At 38.9% G+C, this 19,674-nt stretch overlaps 1 protein-coding gene and 1 long non-coding RNA gene across 8 annotated transcripts in view; one reads left to right on the forward strand and one right to left on the reverse strand.

Annotated features, from left to right (window-relative positions):
• RYR2 (ryanodine receptor 2) overlaps nt 1-19,674 on the reverse strand; it is a 732,481-nt gene that overhangs the window by 308,302 nt on the left and 404,505 nt on the right. For all 7 annotated transcript variants that reach the window (XM_082425485.1, XM_082425482.1, XM_082425483.1 and 4 more), the window contains 7 exons: nt 14,072-14,190; nt 13,593-13,726; nt 11,856-12,097; nt 7,701-7,893; nt 6,424-6,640; nt 4,393-4,497; nt 215-318 (listed from right to left, as the gene is read on the reverse strand). In XM_082425485.1, coding sequence (XP_082281611.1) covers nt 215-318; nt 4,393-4,497; nt 6,424-6,640; nt 7,701-7,893; nt 11,856-12,097; nt 13,593-13,726; nt 14,072-14,190 — 1,114 coding nt within the window. The remainder of the gene's footprint in view (nt 1-214; nt 319-4,392; nt 4,498-6,423; nt 6,641-7,700; nt 7,894-11,855; nt 12,098-13,592; nt 13,727-14,071; nt 14,191-19,674) is intronic.
• The window catches only part of LOC309643169, a 241,475-nt gene that overhangs the window by 86,308 nt on the left and 135,493 nt on the right, over nt 1-19,674 (forward strand). The gene's annotated exons all lie outside the window — the stretch shown is intronic.

A 19,674-nucleotide genomic window follows, 5' to 3' on the forward strand; every position in this document is an offset into this window, starting at 1 on the left:
TAAACATCTGTAGAATACTCTTCGAGAAATACTTACATAGAGCACAAAGACATAGAGTAATATGCTCAAAGTCTGTTCCAAACAAATACTGATTCAATTTACCAATGCATTATGGAAATTTCTAACCAGAATTAAAATGAATTAAAGCATAATATCAACACTTGGTTTCTTTCGTGTAATACAGATAGGAAAATAGGAAATTTAGGACACTCACTTCAGGGTCTCAAGCGACATCTGTAAATTGTAATTGCGTTCCTGTTCAGGCAGCTTGGAGAACTCCACCAGACACGGGTGCTGTCTCTTATTGTCATCTCTAACCTGAAACAGAACAGGATATCGACATATAGTAGTTTCTAAGGTCAGATACTAGCGATGGTGATCTAATTGCATGGAGGAAAGCGAAGGGGGTAGCAAGAAGGGGAACCCAGACCATCACCCCAGCTAAGCTGCCTCCGTCATCTCCCAGGCACGGCTAATATTCGAGGTCAGTGGTCAAGCCTGGCGTTGTCTGGGCTTCCTGATGTCTTCCATTTGGCACCGTTCCTGGCCCCAGTGTCCATCCCCCATGCCCACTCTCCCAGCAACTTCCAGCATTTGCTTCAATCTTACTTTCTCAATGAGGCTCATCCTGCCCGTCTTCCTAATATGCCAGTCTGCCCACTCACCCTACTCTTTTTTTTCCCGTAACAGTTACCACCTGCTAACAGGCTAGGTCTTCATTTATTGCATTACTGTCTATCTCCCTGCAACTAGAATGTATGACCAAAGGAACAGGAATTTGATCTCTTTTGCTTTTTGACAATGTGTTCCCAACACCTAGAACATGCCAGGTACATGGCAGGCACGGAACAAATATTTTGTAAAATGAAATGAATTCTAGGTAAGAAGGTATAGTAATCACTTAGTTTTGATGTGCGGGAAGTTTTACGTGTTTAGAGCCAAACAGATTAGAGACATCAATTAACATCATGACTGATTGATACAAACTCTTGGAGGTGGTTCCAGTTGTTCATCTCACCCCATGTAAGCTACTACTGCTCTCACAAATCACTCCAGCGCTTTACCAAAGTCAGTTAACATCCCACAGTCATTTTTCAGATTAATCCTTGAAAAAGTGGATTAGCAATCAGAATAAACTAAATTCAAGATTTTAGGGATGAATTAATGAGAAAGATGTTCTGTACCCTTGCATTAGTAATTAGGCTTTTATCTTCTTAGAGACCTAAATTACACAGGCATTACTGCCGTGGTGACACCACGATCACAGCCATATGTTGTCAGGGAACAAATTACTTCATGGTAATAATTACCAGGCTTTATAAATGCCACATAAAAAGTAGGTAAACACTAGTAAGAATTTTTTTTTAAGTTTTCAGGAGTCGCCAAGTTAAAAACAAGATAGTTATTCCTTTCTTTCCAGTGATCATTGCAAATGAACAGGACTTACACAAAAGCATATAGTTTACTTATTCAAGTGTGTAACTTTGGAAATGAAATCTAGAGTTACAAAATGTAACAACAAATTCTAAACATAAAGGTAAAAATGAACATGTCCAATTCCGGAGATAATTTAATCTGCGTTCATGTAATTTCCACTTCTCCTCTATTCTCTACTCCAGAGAGTAACTGACCCCATCATCCTCTCGGGTGTCCAAGCTAAAACCAGAAATCTACCCAGATTTCCTTCCCTCTCTTATCCACATCCCATAGTGGAACTTCAAAACATCTGCAGTCATGTCTCTCCAGCCCCACTGCTGGCACACAATTGGGAAACTCACAACCTCTCACCTGGGCCACCTGAGTCCTCTCCCTGACCCCTTTTCCTGCCTCCAGGCTCACTGCTCTTCCACAAAAACAGCAGAGCAAATATTTACCACCTCCTGGAAGCCCTCCCTGATTTCACCAGACAAGCTGTAAATATTCCTCCCTCACAGTTAGCATCTCCACTACAGTACTTAGCTTGTAACTGTTTGTGTATCTATCACTCAGCTAAACCAGAAGCTCTTAAAAAAGGCAAATTGACTAAAACAAGGTCTTTTCAATTTGGTGACCCCAGTACCAAGCACATCAGGCGAATACTAGGTAAAAGGGACACACGAATGCCTGAATGGAGAGGTCTGATGTTATTCCATAAAATAGAGCTCTTACATGATGCTCCTGTGAAACACATCGCAAAGACATTTAAAGAAACTAAGTTCTTTCCAAAAAGTAAAAACAAACAAAAAACCCCAACTTATTCAACAGTTCAAACTGCTCTAAAGTAAAACACAGTTGAACATTTCATTTAAAATGTCAAAGAATTTATGGAATTAGTCTCAATAACAGGCATGTACCTAAGTCTAGACTAACAGAGATCATCAAGTCAGGGATGGTGGCCACTTATCTGAAAGGAGTTTTATTAGGAAAGCCCTTGTAAAAGAAGCAGGACACAAGGTCAATTGTTACATGGTAGAACCATGTGAAATCTCCTCACGTGTCAGTTTGAGACTCTCCCAAATTGCTGACCCTCTGATATGATACCTGGAGCTGTGCTTGCCCAGAATGAGCCCTAAGAAAACAACCGTTTCGTTCTAGCAGCAAGTATTTGAGTATGTTCCTTGTCCCAGGAAAGGTGCCAGGTGCCAGCACTACAGCAACAGACTGAGTGCTTAATCTCCACCCTGGAGGCCCAATAAACATAAAGCCCAAGGTTGCTTTAACCAGCCAGGACCAGGTAAAGGATAACCGGCAGCAATCAGGATGGCTCCGGGGCACCGTATTCTCTTTCAGCATCTACAGACTAGCAGCAATAGAAGGTATGGTATTGAAATGAACTGGATTTAACTGAAAAAATAGATAATAATGAGACCTTATATCTCCTCTTTTTTTAAAAGAAGAAACATAAGGAAGTTCACTGTAGAACGTAATCATTTAGGCAACCTTTAGAAGCTTGCAATAGAAATCATCTTTCTTGCGCATAAGCCTGTTAAACAGTTCCTGTTACCGTACGGGTTTTTTTTTTTTGGAGGGGAGTTGTTATGAGATGTTTTTAAATCCTAGCCTGTAATTATCTTTCTCCAAATTTTGTCCATAACTCAAATCTCTGCCTCATCTTGGAATCTTGTGGTAAATTCTGTCAGTAACTCCTCTGGCAGTTGACTAGGTACACCTTTATGATCTCTCTCCTCTTACTGACTTTAACTGACGGAAAATATCTTATCTAGCATTTATTCATTTCCTCTATTTTTAAAAGTCAATGAATATAGCACAAAACTATATACTTAACAAGGTAACTTTGTAAGTGCTTGCTGATTTGACAACTGTCTATCCATTACTCAATTAATGAAAGGATCCCATTTTCTGATCATGCATCAGTAAGTCATAATAGTGAAAAACAATTCTGCACTAGAAGCTAGAGAACATACATCCTAGTCTTAGCACAGCTGCTAACTAGCTGTCAGGGCATTTGACAGCTCTATGAGAATCCCCAGCTGTGACATCACTGGTCAAACTGAAATAATAACACACAGCCCAGTGTGCTGTTAGGAAAATTAACCTCATACTTGTAATTGGGAGTATATGTAAAAAGGCAAAGCTCTAAATAAACAAACATACTAATTAGTATAAAGTATCATATGGTATTATCACTAATACTAATAATAAATGTCATTATTCAAAGCTCAATGTAATAAAATATGACTGGCTGAATACACTCATTTCTATATTCAGTCAAATATAAAAAAGTGTTACAACCTTTCGGATACTTAGGCTATTAATATCATAAAAATGAAAATGTTGCCACAGTCCTGCTAAAAAATGATATATGCTACACTGGGATTACACGGGAAGTTGTTTTGGTTTTATTTCATCTAAATTTTATTGATAAACGGTAAACTCTACAGGTAAAAACTACAGGTAAAGTTCTCTGAAAAATAATCATTTGGAAACGCATGCAGTCATTATTTCTCAGCCTCTCTTCCACTTACGAAACCGACTTGAATCTTTGCCAAGAGGACTTACACTGCTACTTACAACTGGGACTAAAAGAAGTGAAACATCGGAGGAGGAGAGAAAATTGACTTCTTTCCATTTTCAGTTTTCAATTTCAGTTTTTTCCTGAGTTCCTTAGAAATCAATGCCTATTGTCTGTATATGTTAACCTTGATTTAAAAATGTAACTTTCAGCCTGAAGATTGATAACTTTTCAATTGTCTAGGCAACTAAGCCATCCTTCAAAGAACCCGCCACTAATGTCATTCCCGCTCGTAAAGAAAAAATGCCCAAAAACTAAAGTGTAGGGGAAAAAAAATCAATCGGATCGACTCATGTCACCACGTAGCAGGATGAGTGAGAAGTTATGTTTTCAGAAAGATGTATTAACAGAATCTAAAAATAAATCACAAAATTATGTACCGGACCATACTGCCAGCCAAGTTCGATTTTATTCATAACCCAGAGTTCATGGATATTCTCTGCCAGTTTTTCTCTTATCCTCTCCAGGTGGGGAGGCAACACAATCTAAAATTGAAAAAAAGAAAAGGAAAAACACATCAGAAAGAAATGCAAGAAAATGCAGCATTGATCGTCCTCACTGTGAGTGGAACCAAATAACATAGTCTCATCAACCATTAAAATATAATCATATAACAAGGTTCCAAACCATCTATTCTAAAGTTGTACAACTAGGTACCTAAGCAATTAATAGGTAAATTGGGGGAAATTATGAATGAAAGTTAGAAAGAAAGAAAACAGAGTATTGTTGAGGGCAGCCATCATTAAGAAAAAAGTCCTCATGGATTTGGTACAACCACCAGAATACGCATTATTTAAAAACAGAAATCATCCCAGAGTTCTTAAACCAACCTGGCCAGCACCCACCGGCTAGAAAGAAGGCAATTCAGCGACCAAAAGATAATCCGCGGGCTCTCTGCGTCTAGAAATATCTGATGGCAGTGATTTATGTGTTCCCTTAACTCTGTTACTTTTAGTGGTTTCCAAATATAAGCCTCAGGGGAAAAAATCTGAACCTGTTCCCATTAAAAAGGGGAAGTTCAACGGCCTCTTCATAACACAAAATGGTTTTCCAGGTGACGGGTTGGCTGTGCACACCTGGCGATGCACTGGCACGTGCCCCACAAGCAGTCCCTCAACACAGAGAGCAGGCAACTGCCCACCACGCCCGTGGATGTGGCAGAGTTTCCACAGGCGGCAGGCCATCCCTGTCTCCTTCCCTCCAAACAGTAGAGGTTATCCAGGGCTCAGGACATCCTAAACGTGCTAGCGACACCAGAGTCCCACTGTCCACTCCAGCCCATCTCCCGCTGTCCACTCCCGCCCATCTCCTGCCGTCCACTCCCGCCCATCTCCCGCCGTCCACCCCAGCCCATCTCCCGCCGTCCACTCCAGCCCATCTCCCGCCGTCCACTCCAGCCCATCTCCCGCCGTCCACTCCAGCCCATCTCCCGCCGTCCACTCCAGCCCATCTCCCACTGTCCATTCCAGCCCATCTCCATCCTCCAATCGTGCTTACCACTCAACTCTGGTAGCACCACACACACCCTGCCGCGTTCCAGCGACGGCAACACAAACTGAATTTTAGCCATGAACAAAGCTTGTTTGTTTACGTTACTGCATCATATACAAAGCCAGCCGGGAGAGACAAGAAATATGGTTCAAGGAACCAAACAACGGAAGCTTCTGAGGCCTGCTATTAATTCTATTTCAGACTTCAGACATTTCTCTGATCCTCAAAAGCTAATGCACAAACTATGAATATCTAACCAACCGGAATGAAGTTACTTCACCATTCAAACAGAGCAATACTTAATTCATTGTCAATGTCAGGATACTTGCAAGTCTATGAAAGAGAAAAGCAAGAGTAACTGCTAACACTGCTTGGGTACTTATTTGCAAAGTATTGTGCCAATGTGTTATTTATTAACTATGTCAAACGTACTCTGAACATCCCAATGAATGTGACGAGTAATTTTCTCGAGTCCCAGAGCACACATTCGATCCCAGGCATTTTGATCATAACCCTAGAGCTCACGATCTCAATCTCTACCCAAGATAAAAGTCAGTTACATCACTTCAAAATGCCAAGTGTATCTAGATGGGAGAAGAAATTGAAAACTCCACCACTACCCTAGGTAAAAAAACAACACTCTAAAATTAGTATGCATTACCTCAGGTTGTGGCCCATTAGTACATTATAAAGTCAATTTACTGGCTTGAAACCCCCCTTAAAAAACAAAATAGAATAGACTAGGCAAATGGCTAAGTGGACATGGTAAGGGTAAGCATTAGTTTATGAAACCAATTATACATATAAATTGTATCACTGTAAAATGCATTCGTATGGGTTGCAGTCAAAAGTTTGAAAGCCACTGCATATGGGAATGACTGCAATTCAAACGTTGCCATCAGAGCTGACGATCTGGGTACCTGGCTGGTATCCACGGGGATCGGTGTGAAGGCGGCTTGTGTCAGGGAAACTGTGGGACCCAGGAGGTCCCGTGTATAAGTCCTTTCTTGCTTGTACTCTCGGCTGTGTTCCACTTTCAACTTTTCTTTTGGCAGAACAGCTTCATAACAAGGAGCATACCCGGGCGGAGGAAGGAACTTAAATTCTCCATGTCTCCCCCCAAGCAGAAAGCGTACCCTGAAAAGGATGCATGTTGGGGTCGGTTAAATCTCTGGCATACAGAAAATTTTCCTAATCAGCAAAATACGAGGAATAAATTATGAGTACAAAATTAGCTTTGTCAGAAGCCACATTTTTTTCCCTAAGTACCACCATAATGTCAGTACCTTAGAGATTAAGAGCCTCTAATCATAAAAGTAAAACCTGATTAAATTATGTTAATGGCTCAGCAAAAATTTATCACTCTCTGGAGAAATAATAAAAGCATATGCACCATATTCCTATGTGAATGAAATACCTGTTCATAGTATTTGGTCATTTAATGTCTCAAGGTGCCCAAATAATCAACAGACAAAGAAAAGACTTGATCTAAATATCTGTGTACTTAAAATTGCAGGGCTGGATGAGATCTGATAAAAAGAAAAAACAGTCACGGTCCAATTTCCCTGTGAAATTCCTTAAAGGGGACTCAAATGATACTTCAATATACTAAATTATCACTTTAATTTCTCTTCCATCTGGTAGTAGCAAAAAAGCAAAGGGTTAGGGGAAACCACCTTGACCCAGCTGACCACAGGCAGATAATTTACAAGTATAGCAGGTAGAGGGTGCCATGGAAAGGAGTCATCTTGACCTGATCAACCAAAAAACATGTGGTTTCTGTAGAAATTAGGGGGTTTGGAGTAGGGTAGCAGAATGTAATGAAAAGAAAAATTAATGAAAATAAATATGAGAAAACAAATGGTATTTTTAATGCAACATTGTTTATTTACCCTTATTAAATAAAAAAGTGAACTTAAATGGACTTGAAATATTTCAGGAACACAGGATAGAGGGATAGTCAGCAGATTGCATATCTAAATGGTTGGATATATGAACAAAGGATTCAGCCTCCTGAGATTCCCCTCTTAGGTGAATCTTATCTTCACCCTTCGAGGAAGGGGCAAAATGCCCTGTGGACGGACGCCCAGGAGTGAGAGAGAGAAGGTTAGCAAAGCAAGTGTGATGGCAGGGCAGTCTTCCATGAAAGAATGAGAAGTGCGAAGGCAAACAGACCAAAAAACATAGAGATACTAACTTGATTCCCGCAGAGAAACTGACAACTGGAAAGAAGAGGCCATCAATGTTGAAATTCTCAAACATGCCTTGAACAGGTTGTCCGTTAATTCGGAAGGAGATGCTTGGGGCACTTAGATCTAAACAGCAACTGATGACATCATCAGTTCTCAACAGATGCTGGTTTGGTGAGCTGACAGTACGGGCAATACAACCTATGGGGAAACACATTAAGGAGGGTAATGCATCTTTATCTCAGAGAATCATCTTCAGAACCCGAGTTAAAGATCTGAATAGGCAGTGACAATCACCGAACGGTACTGGACTAGACTAAATCTTGAATGCATATTAATGTTATATGTCAACTCCTTTACCAAAAAAACTGTTGCTTTTTTCAGGAGCCATGCTGCTATCTTTATTGTAAAACGGACCTTCTGACATGCAGAAATTTTTACATGCAGATGGATGGTATTTGATGCTGATATCATCTTACAGCTGATAATATAATGATGTCAGGGGAAAACCTCTAGGGAAAGGCTTGAAGTCAAATTGCTACTTTATCACCTACTACTTGTATGACCATCAGCACATTACTTAAGCTCTATAAACCTTGATTTCTTGTAAACCAAATGCCATCACCTCGTAGAGTTGTTATGATGATTAAATTAATGGTTTATAAGAACAGTCTCAGACACAGCAGGCATTTATTTCAGTCCCCTTCTCAAAGATTAAATACATTTTGTTTTATAAAATAAAAATATAAAGGGATAATGAAAGCAGAACATGTGCTCATTTGTGCATTGTTTATTGAGAGACAATACATGTCATCTGGTTTGTTGTTGTTCTGTAATTTATTTCATACAAGGCCTTGGTTGGCTTCTTAAGTAGGATACAGCAGGATACAAGTTGAGGCATGAAAATGATATTTGATAAATGTCATTACTTGCCCTAGCCAGCCTATGACCTATGCCCATTCTTGACTGTGTCATAACTCCTTGGCCGATTAGTCTCATGGGCACAATGGAAAACAAGAAGGTAAGATCGTCCCAAACACACATGCTCACAAATGCAACATACAAAATTTCTCAAGTTGAGCAAAGACAAAAATAGATTTGATGATGCAAGCTTTGCATTTTTTATAACACCTTTTTAAAATTTCTAGCATGCCAAGATTTCTACCAACAGCATATCTGAAGTGCCAGTAGTAGAGCATATCTACATTTTAAAATGTGTACTTTTTAAAAATTTTACCAATATTCAAATCTGCAAGCAATACATTCGTTATGAGGTGGTCCCTCTAGAATTCCCTGGATATAATAAAGCCAGCTTGTTTAAAAAAATCATACAAAAGCAACAGAACTCACAGATTAAGGTCTATATCCCTGTTTGTATCAAGATCTGTAGCTGATAATGTTATTAAACAGATATTTACTATAATCCAAATATATTGCTCAATCTGAGGGATATTATAATGTTAATACGAAGGACCATGGTTAACTGTTTTGCAATGCCTGAAAGAAACAGGTAAGAGAGATAAGGTCACTAGTGACCAGCCTAAGTCCACAGTTTCAATGGCACTCACACTGCTGAATCCACCAGGAAGCATTCTAAGGTTGCATTTACATAAACTCAGATCAAATCCATATGAGAACTATATTCCTGTTCGCTGCATTAGCCAGAAAGGAAGACAGCAGTGGTCTGATTTATAGGTCCTGTGAGAGAATCCTTACCCATCTTTCCCATACTGTTCTACGACATTCCTCCACAGTTTTATACTTAAATTCTCCAAAAGCACCAAGGTTTTTCACACCTTTGGTCCTTACAAACACAGGATGTGGATGCCCCAATCCAGGGGTCCCCAACCCCCCGGGCTGGCATCGGCCACACAGCAGGAGGTGAGAGGCCGGCGAGCGAGCGAGCAAAGCTTCTTCTGCCGTTCCCCATCATCACTCGCATTACCGCCTGAACCATCTCCCACCCCCCAGCCCCATCTGTGGAAAAACTGTATTCCACGAAACCGGTCCCTGGTGCCAAAAAGGTTGGGGACCGCTGCCCCAATCCAATTCTCATTCACACAAGGGGAACATAGCAATGCTATGCAAAGTTTAAGTTGGGAAGAAGAAATGAAGACAGAGCTCAAAACTTGTGCTGATAAGCCAAATTCTGGTTACAAGGAATATCTCCACCCTCCAATCACAAAAAGTTAAGTGTTCTCTCTCAGAAATCACAGATAGTTGATACTTGAAATTCTACTTCAACTATTAAAAAGAAAAGGAATAGGAGAGTGAACCCAAGAAGATTATGTGAATTACAGTGGGTTTAACAACGGAAACTCAGTCAGAAGCCAATTAGTTTAGATTTATCTTTGTTGATCCTGAATCTAAAATTAGCAATAGATCCCAGGGCTTGAGAGAACATAGCTTTCAACTACAGACATGGCAGACTGCACATTTTCTTGCCATTTGAAAAAACAGTCAAATATTTTCTCCTGATACAAAGTTTCAAGATGAATTTCTCCTGAAATTCCACAATGTATCCTCTTTTCTGTGATCCGTGCATAGATTCACTGAATATTTTTGTTGCTCTTATCACTCTGTTTAAAAGATACTTTGCCATGAAAAGCATATTGCATACACTTTCAACTCCAGAAGCTCTGGGTTCTTCCTCTGTGTTGACAGAAAAAGCTTCAAACTAAATGCAAACATGAAAATGGTGAAGTGGCGTTATATGGCTAAAATAATGAGATGCAATTCAGTATTTTTTGTTTTTTTACCAGTGTAATGTTTCGTTTCGTTTTTCCCCTAATCTCTGTGTAATGGGAAAACAAGTGAACATGCTTCATTCATTCACCTGAGGACCCATTTTGTGTGGAGTGATACTCGAAGGTAGAGAGAGGGGATAATATCTGAAGATAATAGTTATTATATATTATATATTATAAATGTATTATCAAACAGACATTAACCCTATTTCATCTTTGTCAGGTCTTCTGAAGGTAGGGCTCTTTGCCTTTGTTTGGTGGGTAGAAAAATTCTGGAACAAGCACTGTGACTCTCTTCTGATCAGCACAGTACACCTGTGTATAAGACACACCACACTACGGCCTGGGTCCCAACCAGTGCCCCACAGGTTAGATGAAATATCCAACATACAGCTTCATCTCCTCCAGGCTACTGAGCTATTGGCACCAAAGAAAGGAAAAATTTAGTAAGTATTATTGTTCGATACAACTACATGGAGGGCTTTTCTTTATAAATTCCTTACCATAAACTCTTAGGTTTAATTAAATGTAATTAAAAATGTTCTTTTCATAATTTATGAGGCCTATAAAGCATTAATAAATGAATACCACTTGATTTGCCTATGAGAGGCAAAGTTCAGCTTTCTGTAATGTAAGGAACCTCTCTCTATTTTCTGTATGTTAAATGTGCTATAAAATATATCAGGTTCATTCTAAAGCTGCTTTCTGAATACAAGCATATGTCTGCAGAATCCAAATGAATTCCAATATCTACCTAATCAAAAGGTAAACTTTTAAATAGAGCCAATCAAAATACATGTTTTAATAAATCTGAAAAAAAGAGTACTATTTTTATTTTTATATATTACTCATTTTTAATATACTTTCAACCATCAAAGCTTAGCGGTGGTAGCTAGTGAAATGAACTGTACATTCATGTTTAAACCGTTCCACACGTCTGAAACGAAGCATCATTTTATTATGAGCTGAATCCTCACAATACACTTGACAAATTACCAATTCCTGACATGACATTACCCACCTGAAGATGGAACTTAGTCTATTTATTCCAATTATTTTCCAGGATTTGGTTTTGGTTCTTTTTTACATTGGAAGCTAAAGCTTCACACATACCAATTAAGACAAGTAGGAAACATTTAAGTTTTTGCAGTTGATTCATGAATCAGAACGCCACTTCTGAAGTATACCATTCAAAGGCAAAGAAGTCTTTTGGAGAGGTACTACAATTGTAGGAGTTTTCTTTTTCCCTTAGTGAAATTCTGCTTTTTACTTAATACTCTCAACATTTCAGTGTTACGTTTCTGAAATAAATGTACCTGATATGAACAGCACCAATACCAATAGCTTCTAGAAATGTCCAGTGAGGGCAAAAGATTTCCTTCAAAAACACTGTGAAAGAAAATGGATACTACGTACCTGACCAGAGGTGAAGGCCATCAAATCCATAGGAGAAGAGGTCATCTCCGACACCATTTCCACCCCACTCCTCGCCCCCTCCAGGGTAGGGCGAGTATCCTTCCGTTGAAGCCCAGCCCACTCGCAGGTGAGTGGCTTCGGCGGTCACAAATGGCTCGGTGTGGTCCACCATCAACTCATAGTACCATTTCCTATACTGCGCAGACCCTTCGCTGACACCCAGAAAAATATTGGGTCTCATGCTTTAAAGAGATGGGAATAGCATGTGAGAAAATCTGAATAAAACTTTGATTGTCTTAACTTACATCGTGCTATTCTGAATTAGTCCTGCTTCTCAAAGACATATATTACATATTAAATATGTTTCCTTAAGTACAGCAAATTACTGAAGCAATCACTGAAGTCTGCAGTGACAGCCAACCTTACAGTTAACATTCAGAGACTGATGTTTGCTTCTGGGATAACTTGGCAATGTCACTCAAGGGTCTATTGTTTTTTCTTAATTGCTCTTCAGCATATTTTATATCATTAAACATATTTAAGGGGAGGCACTCAGGATAGCACAGCAGGCCCTCGGACCTAATGGAGTTACTATTAATCCAGGACATAGAGACATTTTCCTAAGCTAAGCTCTGTGTCATACAGAGTTTGAGGCTGAAGCAAGTCATAGTCTTAGTGAATGAACCAAGGTGATTAATCATCTTTGTTGTTCTCTATGCTTTGCTGTGAAAAGAACAATTTCTAGTTAGTTGTATTTAATTGCATTTTATGGAAGAACTTTTACTCTAAGTTAATACTAGGGATTAGTGAACGTCTCAGAAAATACTGCTCATTAACGACAGGTCTATTACATAAAGAACCACAAAGAAAGTCTTAAATCAATCTTTTTTAAAAAATCACAACGTAGAAATATACACTAAACCCTACATTTTTGTTTGAACCAGAGTGAAGTAGCAAGTATTTCCTGGACAGCTGCTAAACACAGTGTATTAAAGTTATCACTATCACATATAACATTTCCTTAATTATAAGCTGTATTTATTACTGTTGTTGTAATTATTATTTTGTATATGGAAGGCACTATGACATGGTGGTGAAGAGCTCAGTCTCTGGAGTTAGACCTGAGTTCCATTTCCAGTTCCAACATTTTAATCTATAAAATGTAGATAACAATAACACTTTGTGCAAACACAAGCAGCGTAGGATACTTGTAAAGCACCTGGCATTGTGGCTGGCACAAAGTACCCAGTGAATGTCTGATACCTTGGAAGGTAGATCTAACTGAAAATGTAGTTTTATTGCTTATTTGTAGAATTTATTATAGTTTGGACATTTGAATTCAATGTCTTTATTATACATCGTAGGCACTTCACCATTGGTATTGAAGGATATAATGTTTTTAGTTATGTTCTAAGAAGATATAAAACATAATTATATATAATTATATCCCTGTATCATTGTCAGACTGCTCCTGAGGATGACAACGGCAATTCGGCTACCTATGAACGTGAATGAGAGCTCTTATACATTTTTTTGTAATAAATGTGTATTTTGCTTGGGTCATCTATTGTTGTTATCTCATCTGATGGGTAGAAAAAATGCCTACACTATTCCCTGGGGAAATATGTAAAAGATTCTAATCAAACAAATAGACTGTACGATGTTTCAGCGACAAAGCTAGAACGTGCATTTTTTTGTTACGCTACCAATCTGGCGACGCTGGCTCTCTGAACCTACCTGCTGACGTGGTTCACAAGGCGTGTCTGCAGTAACAGGTCTCTTCCTGGCAGAAGATTGTCACAGATGAGATGCTGGTTAGAACGGACTGCTACCCCATGGCAAACACAGAGGGAGCATAAGACGTCCAGAACCTGAAAAGAGAAGCCACCTTCAGACTCTCATTCCCTTCTCAGGTTCAAGTGTCAGCAGCAGTTTCCACAAACACATTCCCTCCAGTTACCTCTGACCCAGTCACTTTAAACATTACAGCTATGTGTCTACTTATTTTCCAACCTTCCTTCATACACAAACTGAGAACTGCTCCATCCTCCCATTGAGGCTATGCATAAGCACTAAGCAATACTACCTGATTGGAACTAAAAGGTGACAAACACTCACGACAAATTTGACACACCTTTTAAAAATTATTTTTTTTTTAAAAAATAGTTTTAAAATTATTCCAGAATTTATTTCTGGCAATAAAATGGTTCACTTACCTTGTGATTTCTTCCATGCTTGTCTAAAAGTGAGATAATGGATTTAATATGGCCTTCTTTAATAATATTGAGAGCTTCTGGACTTTCTACTAACACACAGTGTAAAACTTCAAGAATACCTGAAGAGAAAACAAAGAAAGGGGAAAAATATGATTAACCAAGCTACAATGATCAGTGGCTTTCCTCTTCTCTATGTGTTTATTCAGGTGTTGACTGAACATAACATAATTCTTATGTGCTCAATGCATTTGTCACAGGGCACCTGTGATAGGGGACAGGTGGTGTTTGGAATGCAGGGCTGATAACCAAAGATGATGTCGAGTGAGGACAAGGCAAAGATACAGTGTTCAGCTGAGTAAGCAGGTAATTCTGCCTGCAGAGAAATGAAAGAAAGCGACATTTAAGTGGGGCCACAGAGAACTCATTCATGGCCATTTTCCAGACAGGAAAAGATGGTGGTAAAGTGCTGAGTGAAGTCTTGAATGGGGGGCATACCTCATGCGCCTGGGGTACAAAAGCCACTAGGGGATGGGACACGTAGGTTAGGGCCAGCTTACGAAGCTTCTGGACACTGAAAGCATAACCCTGCAATAATGCATCCTAACCCATGGAGATCATTACATTCTCCTGGAGGTTTATAGCACAAAATGTTTCTTGGTTTGCAGAGCAAGAGAAATATACAAGTTAACACAAAAATAAATAGAAATATACAATATACAAAACCTGAAAAAGAAGGGTAATATTTTTAGGTATTAGCTATCAGAGAAGATAAAATGGAATACATCTTCTCTTAAAGTCTAAAACAGAAATTAGAAAATAAGTCTCATTATCAGAATTTTTAGTGTGAACTTGAAAAGCTAAATGGGTACATGTATATTTATTTTTTCAGAGCAAGCCTGCCTTGTCAACAGTGAGAATGTAGTTCATTTGTAGCAATTAGACATAACACTTAGAAAGTGTGATCTCTGTCTGAGAGCTACTGTCTGACATCTCTAAGAGTATTGTGAAGGGTCCCAGAGGAACCTTGTAGATAGGTTTATTCATTCCAAATGGAGATCACTTTCTTGCAAAAGAAATGTAAAGTGCTCAGGTTTACAAATGGTAGAGTATAGAAGTAATTCACTATTACTGTCACAACTGACACTTGATCCAAACCAAGACAAGGGCTGTTAATACTAATTTCTTCACCAATGACTTAATTTTTTGAAATATAAATGCATATTCAATGAAAAAATACCCCAAAAGGTAAGTTAATTTTTGGTGTGGTTCAAAATCTGTTGCTGTATTCCAACAATCCGTGCCTGTTAAAAATCAAAGAGGGCAGAAAATAATAATACAACAAGCTGGTGGATAAATTAGATTTTTATATAAGGGTATGGAAACTATTTCTGCTATTATTAAAAAGGTAAGCAACAAAATAAACTCCATCATTCCAAGCTAAAAGAAACTAAAATAACAGAAAGGGAACAGCATTTTTTTTTTTTGGCTGTACCGTGCGGCATGTGGGATCTCAGTTCCCTGACCAGGGGTGGAACCCACGCTCTCTGCAGTGGAAGCGCAGAGTCTTAACCACTGGACCGCCAGGGAAGTCCCGGGAAAAGCATTTTTAATAGATTAGTCATATGTTATCCTGATGTTTTTGTTTTTTTGTTTCCTCCCTATTACTTATTACTATAGAACACGTGGCTGCCTATGTTTATAAATAAAGTTGTACTGTGTTTACACGCACGTTTGTTCACATATCTTCTTGGAACTAAAAGTATGACCCTGCAGCAGTGCATCCTAACTAATGGAGCTCATTTCACTTTCCTGGAGGTTTATAGTAGAAAATGTTTCTTAGTCTCCAAAACAAGAGAAATATACAAAATAATACAAATGGTGCTCTTGCATTAAAAAGGCAGAGCTGAGCGGCTGCAGCAACAAAGTCCGATAGTCCCAGAACCGAAAATATTTACTATCTGGCCTTTTACAGAAAGAGTTTGCCAATCTCTGCTATAAAACATAATCATTAAGAAAAAAACAAGTAGAAGATCAAGAAAAATAAATCCTTCGTGTAAATAAACATTCACGAAAGCCCACAGCTTTCATTCATAAACCTAAATATATCAGAAAAGATTAAAGACTAGATTTTTGGAAAGAACAGCACGTATCACAAAATGCAAGAATGGCAATGTGAAAATAAATCTCTGATTTTTCTCATATTCAGCCTATTCTAATGGAAGGGTTTCAGAGTTTTGGGTTTAACATTAAATTTTTTTTTCAGTGGGGCCAGGTCAGAGCCAACAAATAAACACCTAGATGAAAAGAACTACTGCCTCTAATGTTGACAATAAAAAGTCAGAGAAAACTATTTTTAATTTTAACTGTTGGAATAAACTGCAAATAAACTGCTTTTACTTTTTATAGCAAGAAATTCCTAAAGGAAAACAATTGGAAACACCAAAAGAGACATTTTCAAAAATAAAAACTAGCTAAACTGCTTCATGTGTATATTTAAATTATACTGATATATGCCTCAAACACTTAGGTAAAAAAAATGAGACAGAGAAACAGTGCTTAATATTAAGTGGCAATAGTTTACTAAAGATGATTTGACATTTAAAATTTAAATTCACTGAGTAAGACCCAGGAATGGCAACAGTACGTAACACTTATGGTCAGATTCTCAAAGAAAAGTTGTAAAGCTTGGTAGATCATAACAGGATTACCGGAATGAAAGAATTATGAACATGCTACAAAGTGTAAAATAAAAAATAAAAACCCACCCAAACTAGTAAGACAAAACATTTTGATAAGTTTAATAAATTTATGGAAATGATTCATGAAATTTTAATAATAACACAGAAATGCATAATGCATAATGTAAACTTTTAAGAATAAATACAAAATTGTATATATATTAGGACTGCAACTATGTATACTTATTTACATAGTTGAAGTCCTAATAAAAACACCAGAAGTTATTACATCAGGATGTTAGTGCTAGTTATTGCTCGACTATGAGGGAGACCCTTGAACAACATGGGTTTGAACTGCACAAGTCCACTTACACACGGATTTTTTTTTTCACTAAATACATACCAGAGTGCTACGTGATCCACAGTTTTTCAATCCGTGGATGTGGAACTGTGGATACAGAGCCAACTGTAAAGATATACATGGATTTTCAACAGCCCAGAGAGTCGGCACCCCCGAACCCTGTGTTGTTCAAGGGTCAACTGTACTTCTATTCCAATCCTACATACACTCTATGATATGAGCACACCTAACTCTTACAGTAAGAAACATTTCTAGGTCCTGGTTCAAGGTAGTGACATTGGCGGATTCTAAACTCAACTCCTCCCGAGAATACACCATATCTCCATGTATATATGGAACAATTTCCTCTGAAAGAAACTCAAAACTTAATTGAGTGAATCCTATACATCAGGCAAACACAACAAAAAAACCCACATTGAATCAGGTAGGAGAGGCTGAGACACAATCTTGCTATAAACCCCACTCCCAAGCAGCAACCCACAATCGGCAAGTAACTCACAACCCCGAGCTTCTCCCTGAGTAGCAAAGGGTTTGGAACCCTATATCTGGCACCCCTACTTTAAGACCTGCACCTGAGAGCAAGCCCACAAAACATCTAGCTTTGAAAGCCAATGGGGTTTGCATCCACAAGACCCATGAGGCTGTAGCAAATTGAGAAAAAGTCCCTAAAGGGGCAGCAGGAACTCACCTACCCCAGGGCCCAGCACAGAGGCAGCCAAAAGTACCCAGTCTTTCTGTAAAAGGCTTATGTGCTTACCTTAAAGCTTTGGCCTGAGGGGCAGGCATCTAATTTAACACAAATCTGGGGACCAACTGAAATTCTCTCCAGAGATGGAGGTCGGCGGGCACCACCTTTGTGCTCCCCAACTGACTTGCTTCAGCTCGTGGGTATCTCCTAGAGGGAGCTTCTGTGCATGACTGGTGCCCCAGTTTTACATCTAGTGCCCTGATGCACAGGGACGCCCCTTCATCACCTGGCTGTGATGGCCAGCAGGGCCTGTGCTCGTGTGTTCCATGAAAGCATAACACCCTGCCCAGGGCGCCGAATAGACAGAGCCAACTGAAACCCACCCCCAATTTTCTGTAAAAAGGCCTATTTGCTGTCTTGGAGCTTTGGCTGGAGGGGAAGGTTTCTGGCCTGGCACACGTCTCGAGACCCCAGATCATCGGTGTCTCTGAGAAAGGAGCTTGCGTACGTGTCTGACGCACCAGCTCTTATGGCTGTGAACCAAAGGACACATCCCTTGACAGCTTGGCTCTGGTGCCAGTGGGGCTTATGTTCAAGGCTTCAATGGGACAGTAGCAAAGAAAGAAGCAGTTCTTACCTAGCTATCACCCCAGGATTTGACACTGAGAGAGCAGACAGAAATGCCCATCTCCCAGTCTTCCCCTGAATGAGGTATTATTTGCATATTTTAAAGGCTGCTGCCTGAGGGTCTGGCTTTCAATCAGCCTGAATCTAGGTTCTGAGATCCTCCTCTTTGAGGTGCTGACAGGTCTTGGCATACTCTCTAAAAATAAAGAAACCAACCCATCTATATGCTGCCTGCAAGAGACTCACTTCAGATGTAAGGACACACACACACTCAAAGAGAACAGATGGAAAAAGAGATTTCAGACAAATGGAGACCAAAGAAAGCTGGGATATCTATACATATAGCAGACAAAATACACTTTAAGACAAAGACTGTAATAAGAGACAAAGAAGGTCATTATATAATGATAAAGGGGTCAATCCAACAAGAAGATATAATGTTCGTACATATTTATGCACCCAACATAGGAGCAACTGAACATATAAAGCAAATATAAACAGACCTAAAGGGAGAAACAGATAGTAGTACAATAATAGTAGGAGACTTTAATGGCCCAGTTTCATCAATGGAGAGATCATCCAGACAGAAAAGCAGTAAGGAAAATTGCCCTTAAACGACACACTAGACCAGATGAACTGAACTAACATATACAGAACATTCCAACAAAAAGAAACAGAATACACATTCTTCTCAAGCACACGTGGAGCATTCTCCAGGATAGATAATATGCTGGGCCACAAAACAAGTCTTAATAAATTTAAGAAGATTAAAATCATATCAAGCATCATTTCTGACCACAATGGTATGAAACTAGAAATTAGCTACAAGAAGAAAACTGGAATATTCACAAATATGTGGAGATCAAACAACAGGCTACTCAACAACCAGTGGGTCAAAGAGGAAATCAAAAGAAAAAGCAAAAAAGAGAGCAGCAAATGAAAATGGAAATACAACATACCAAAACTTATGGGATGCAGCAAAGGCAGTTCTAAGAGGGAAATTCACAGTGATAAATGCCTATAATGAGAAAAATCTCAAATAAACCACTTAACTTTACACTTCAACAAACTAGAAAAAGAAGAAACAAAGCCCAAGTTAGTACAAGGTAGAAAATAACAAAGATCAAAGTGGAAATCAATGAAATAGAGACTAAAAGACAACAGAGAAAGTCAATTTAACTAAAAGCTGGCTTTTGGAAAAGATGAAAAAAACAGACAAACCTTTAGCTAGACTCACCAAGAGAAAAAG

The sequence above is a fragment of the Balaenoptera physalus genome, assembly GCF_965194825.1.
Source record: "Balaenoptera physalus genome assembly, chromosome: 14".
Lineage (NCBI taxonomy): Eukaryota > Metazoa > Chordata > Mammalia > Artiodactyla > Balaenopteridae > Balaenoptera > Balaenoptera physalus.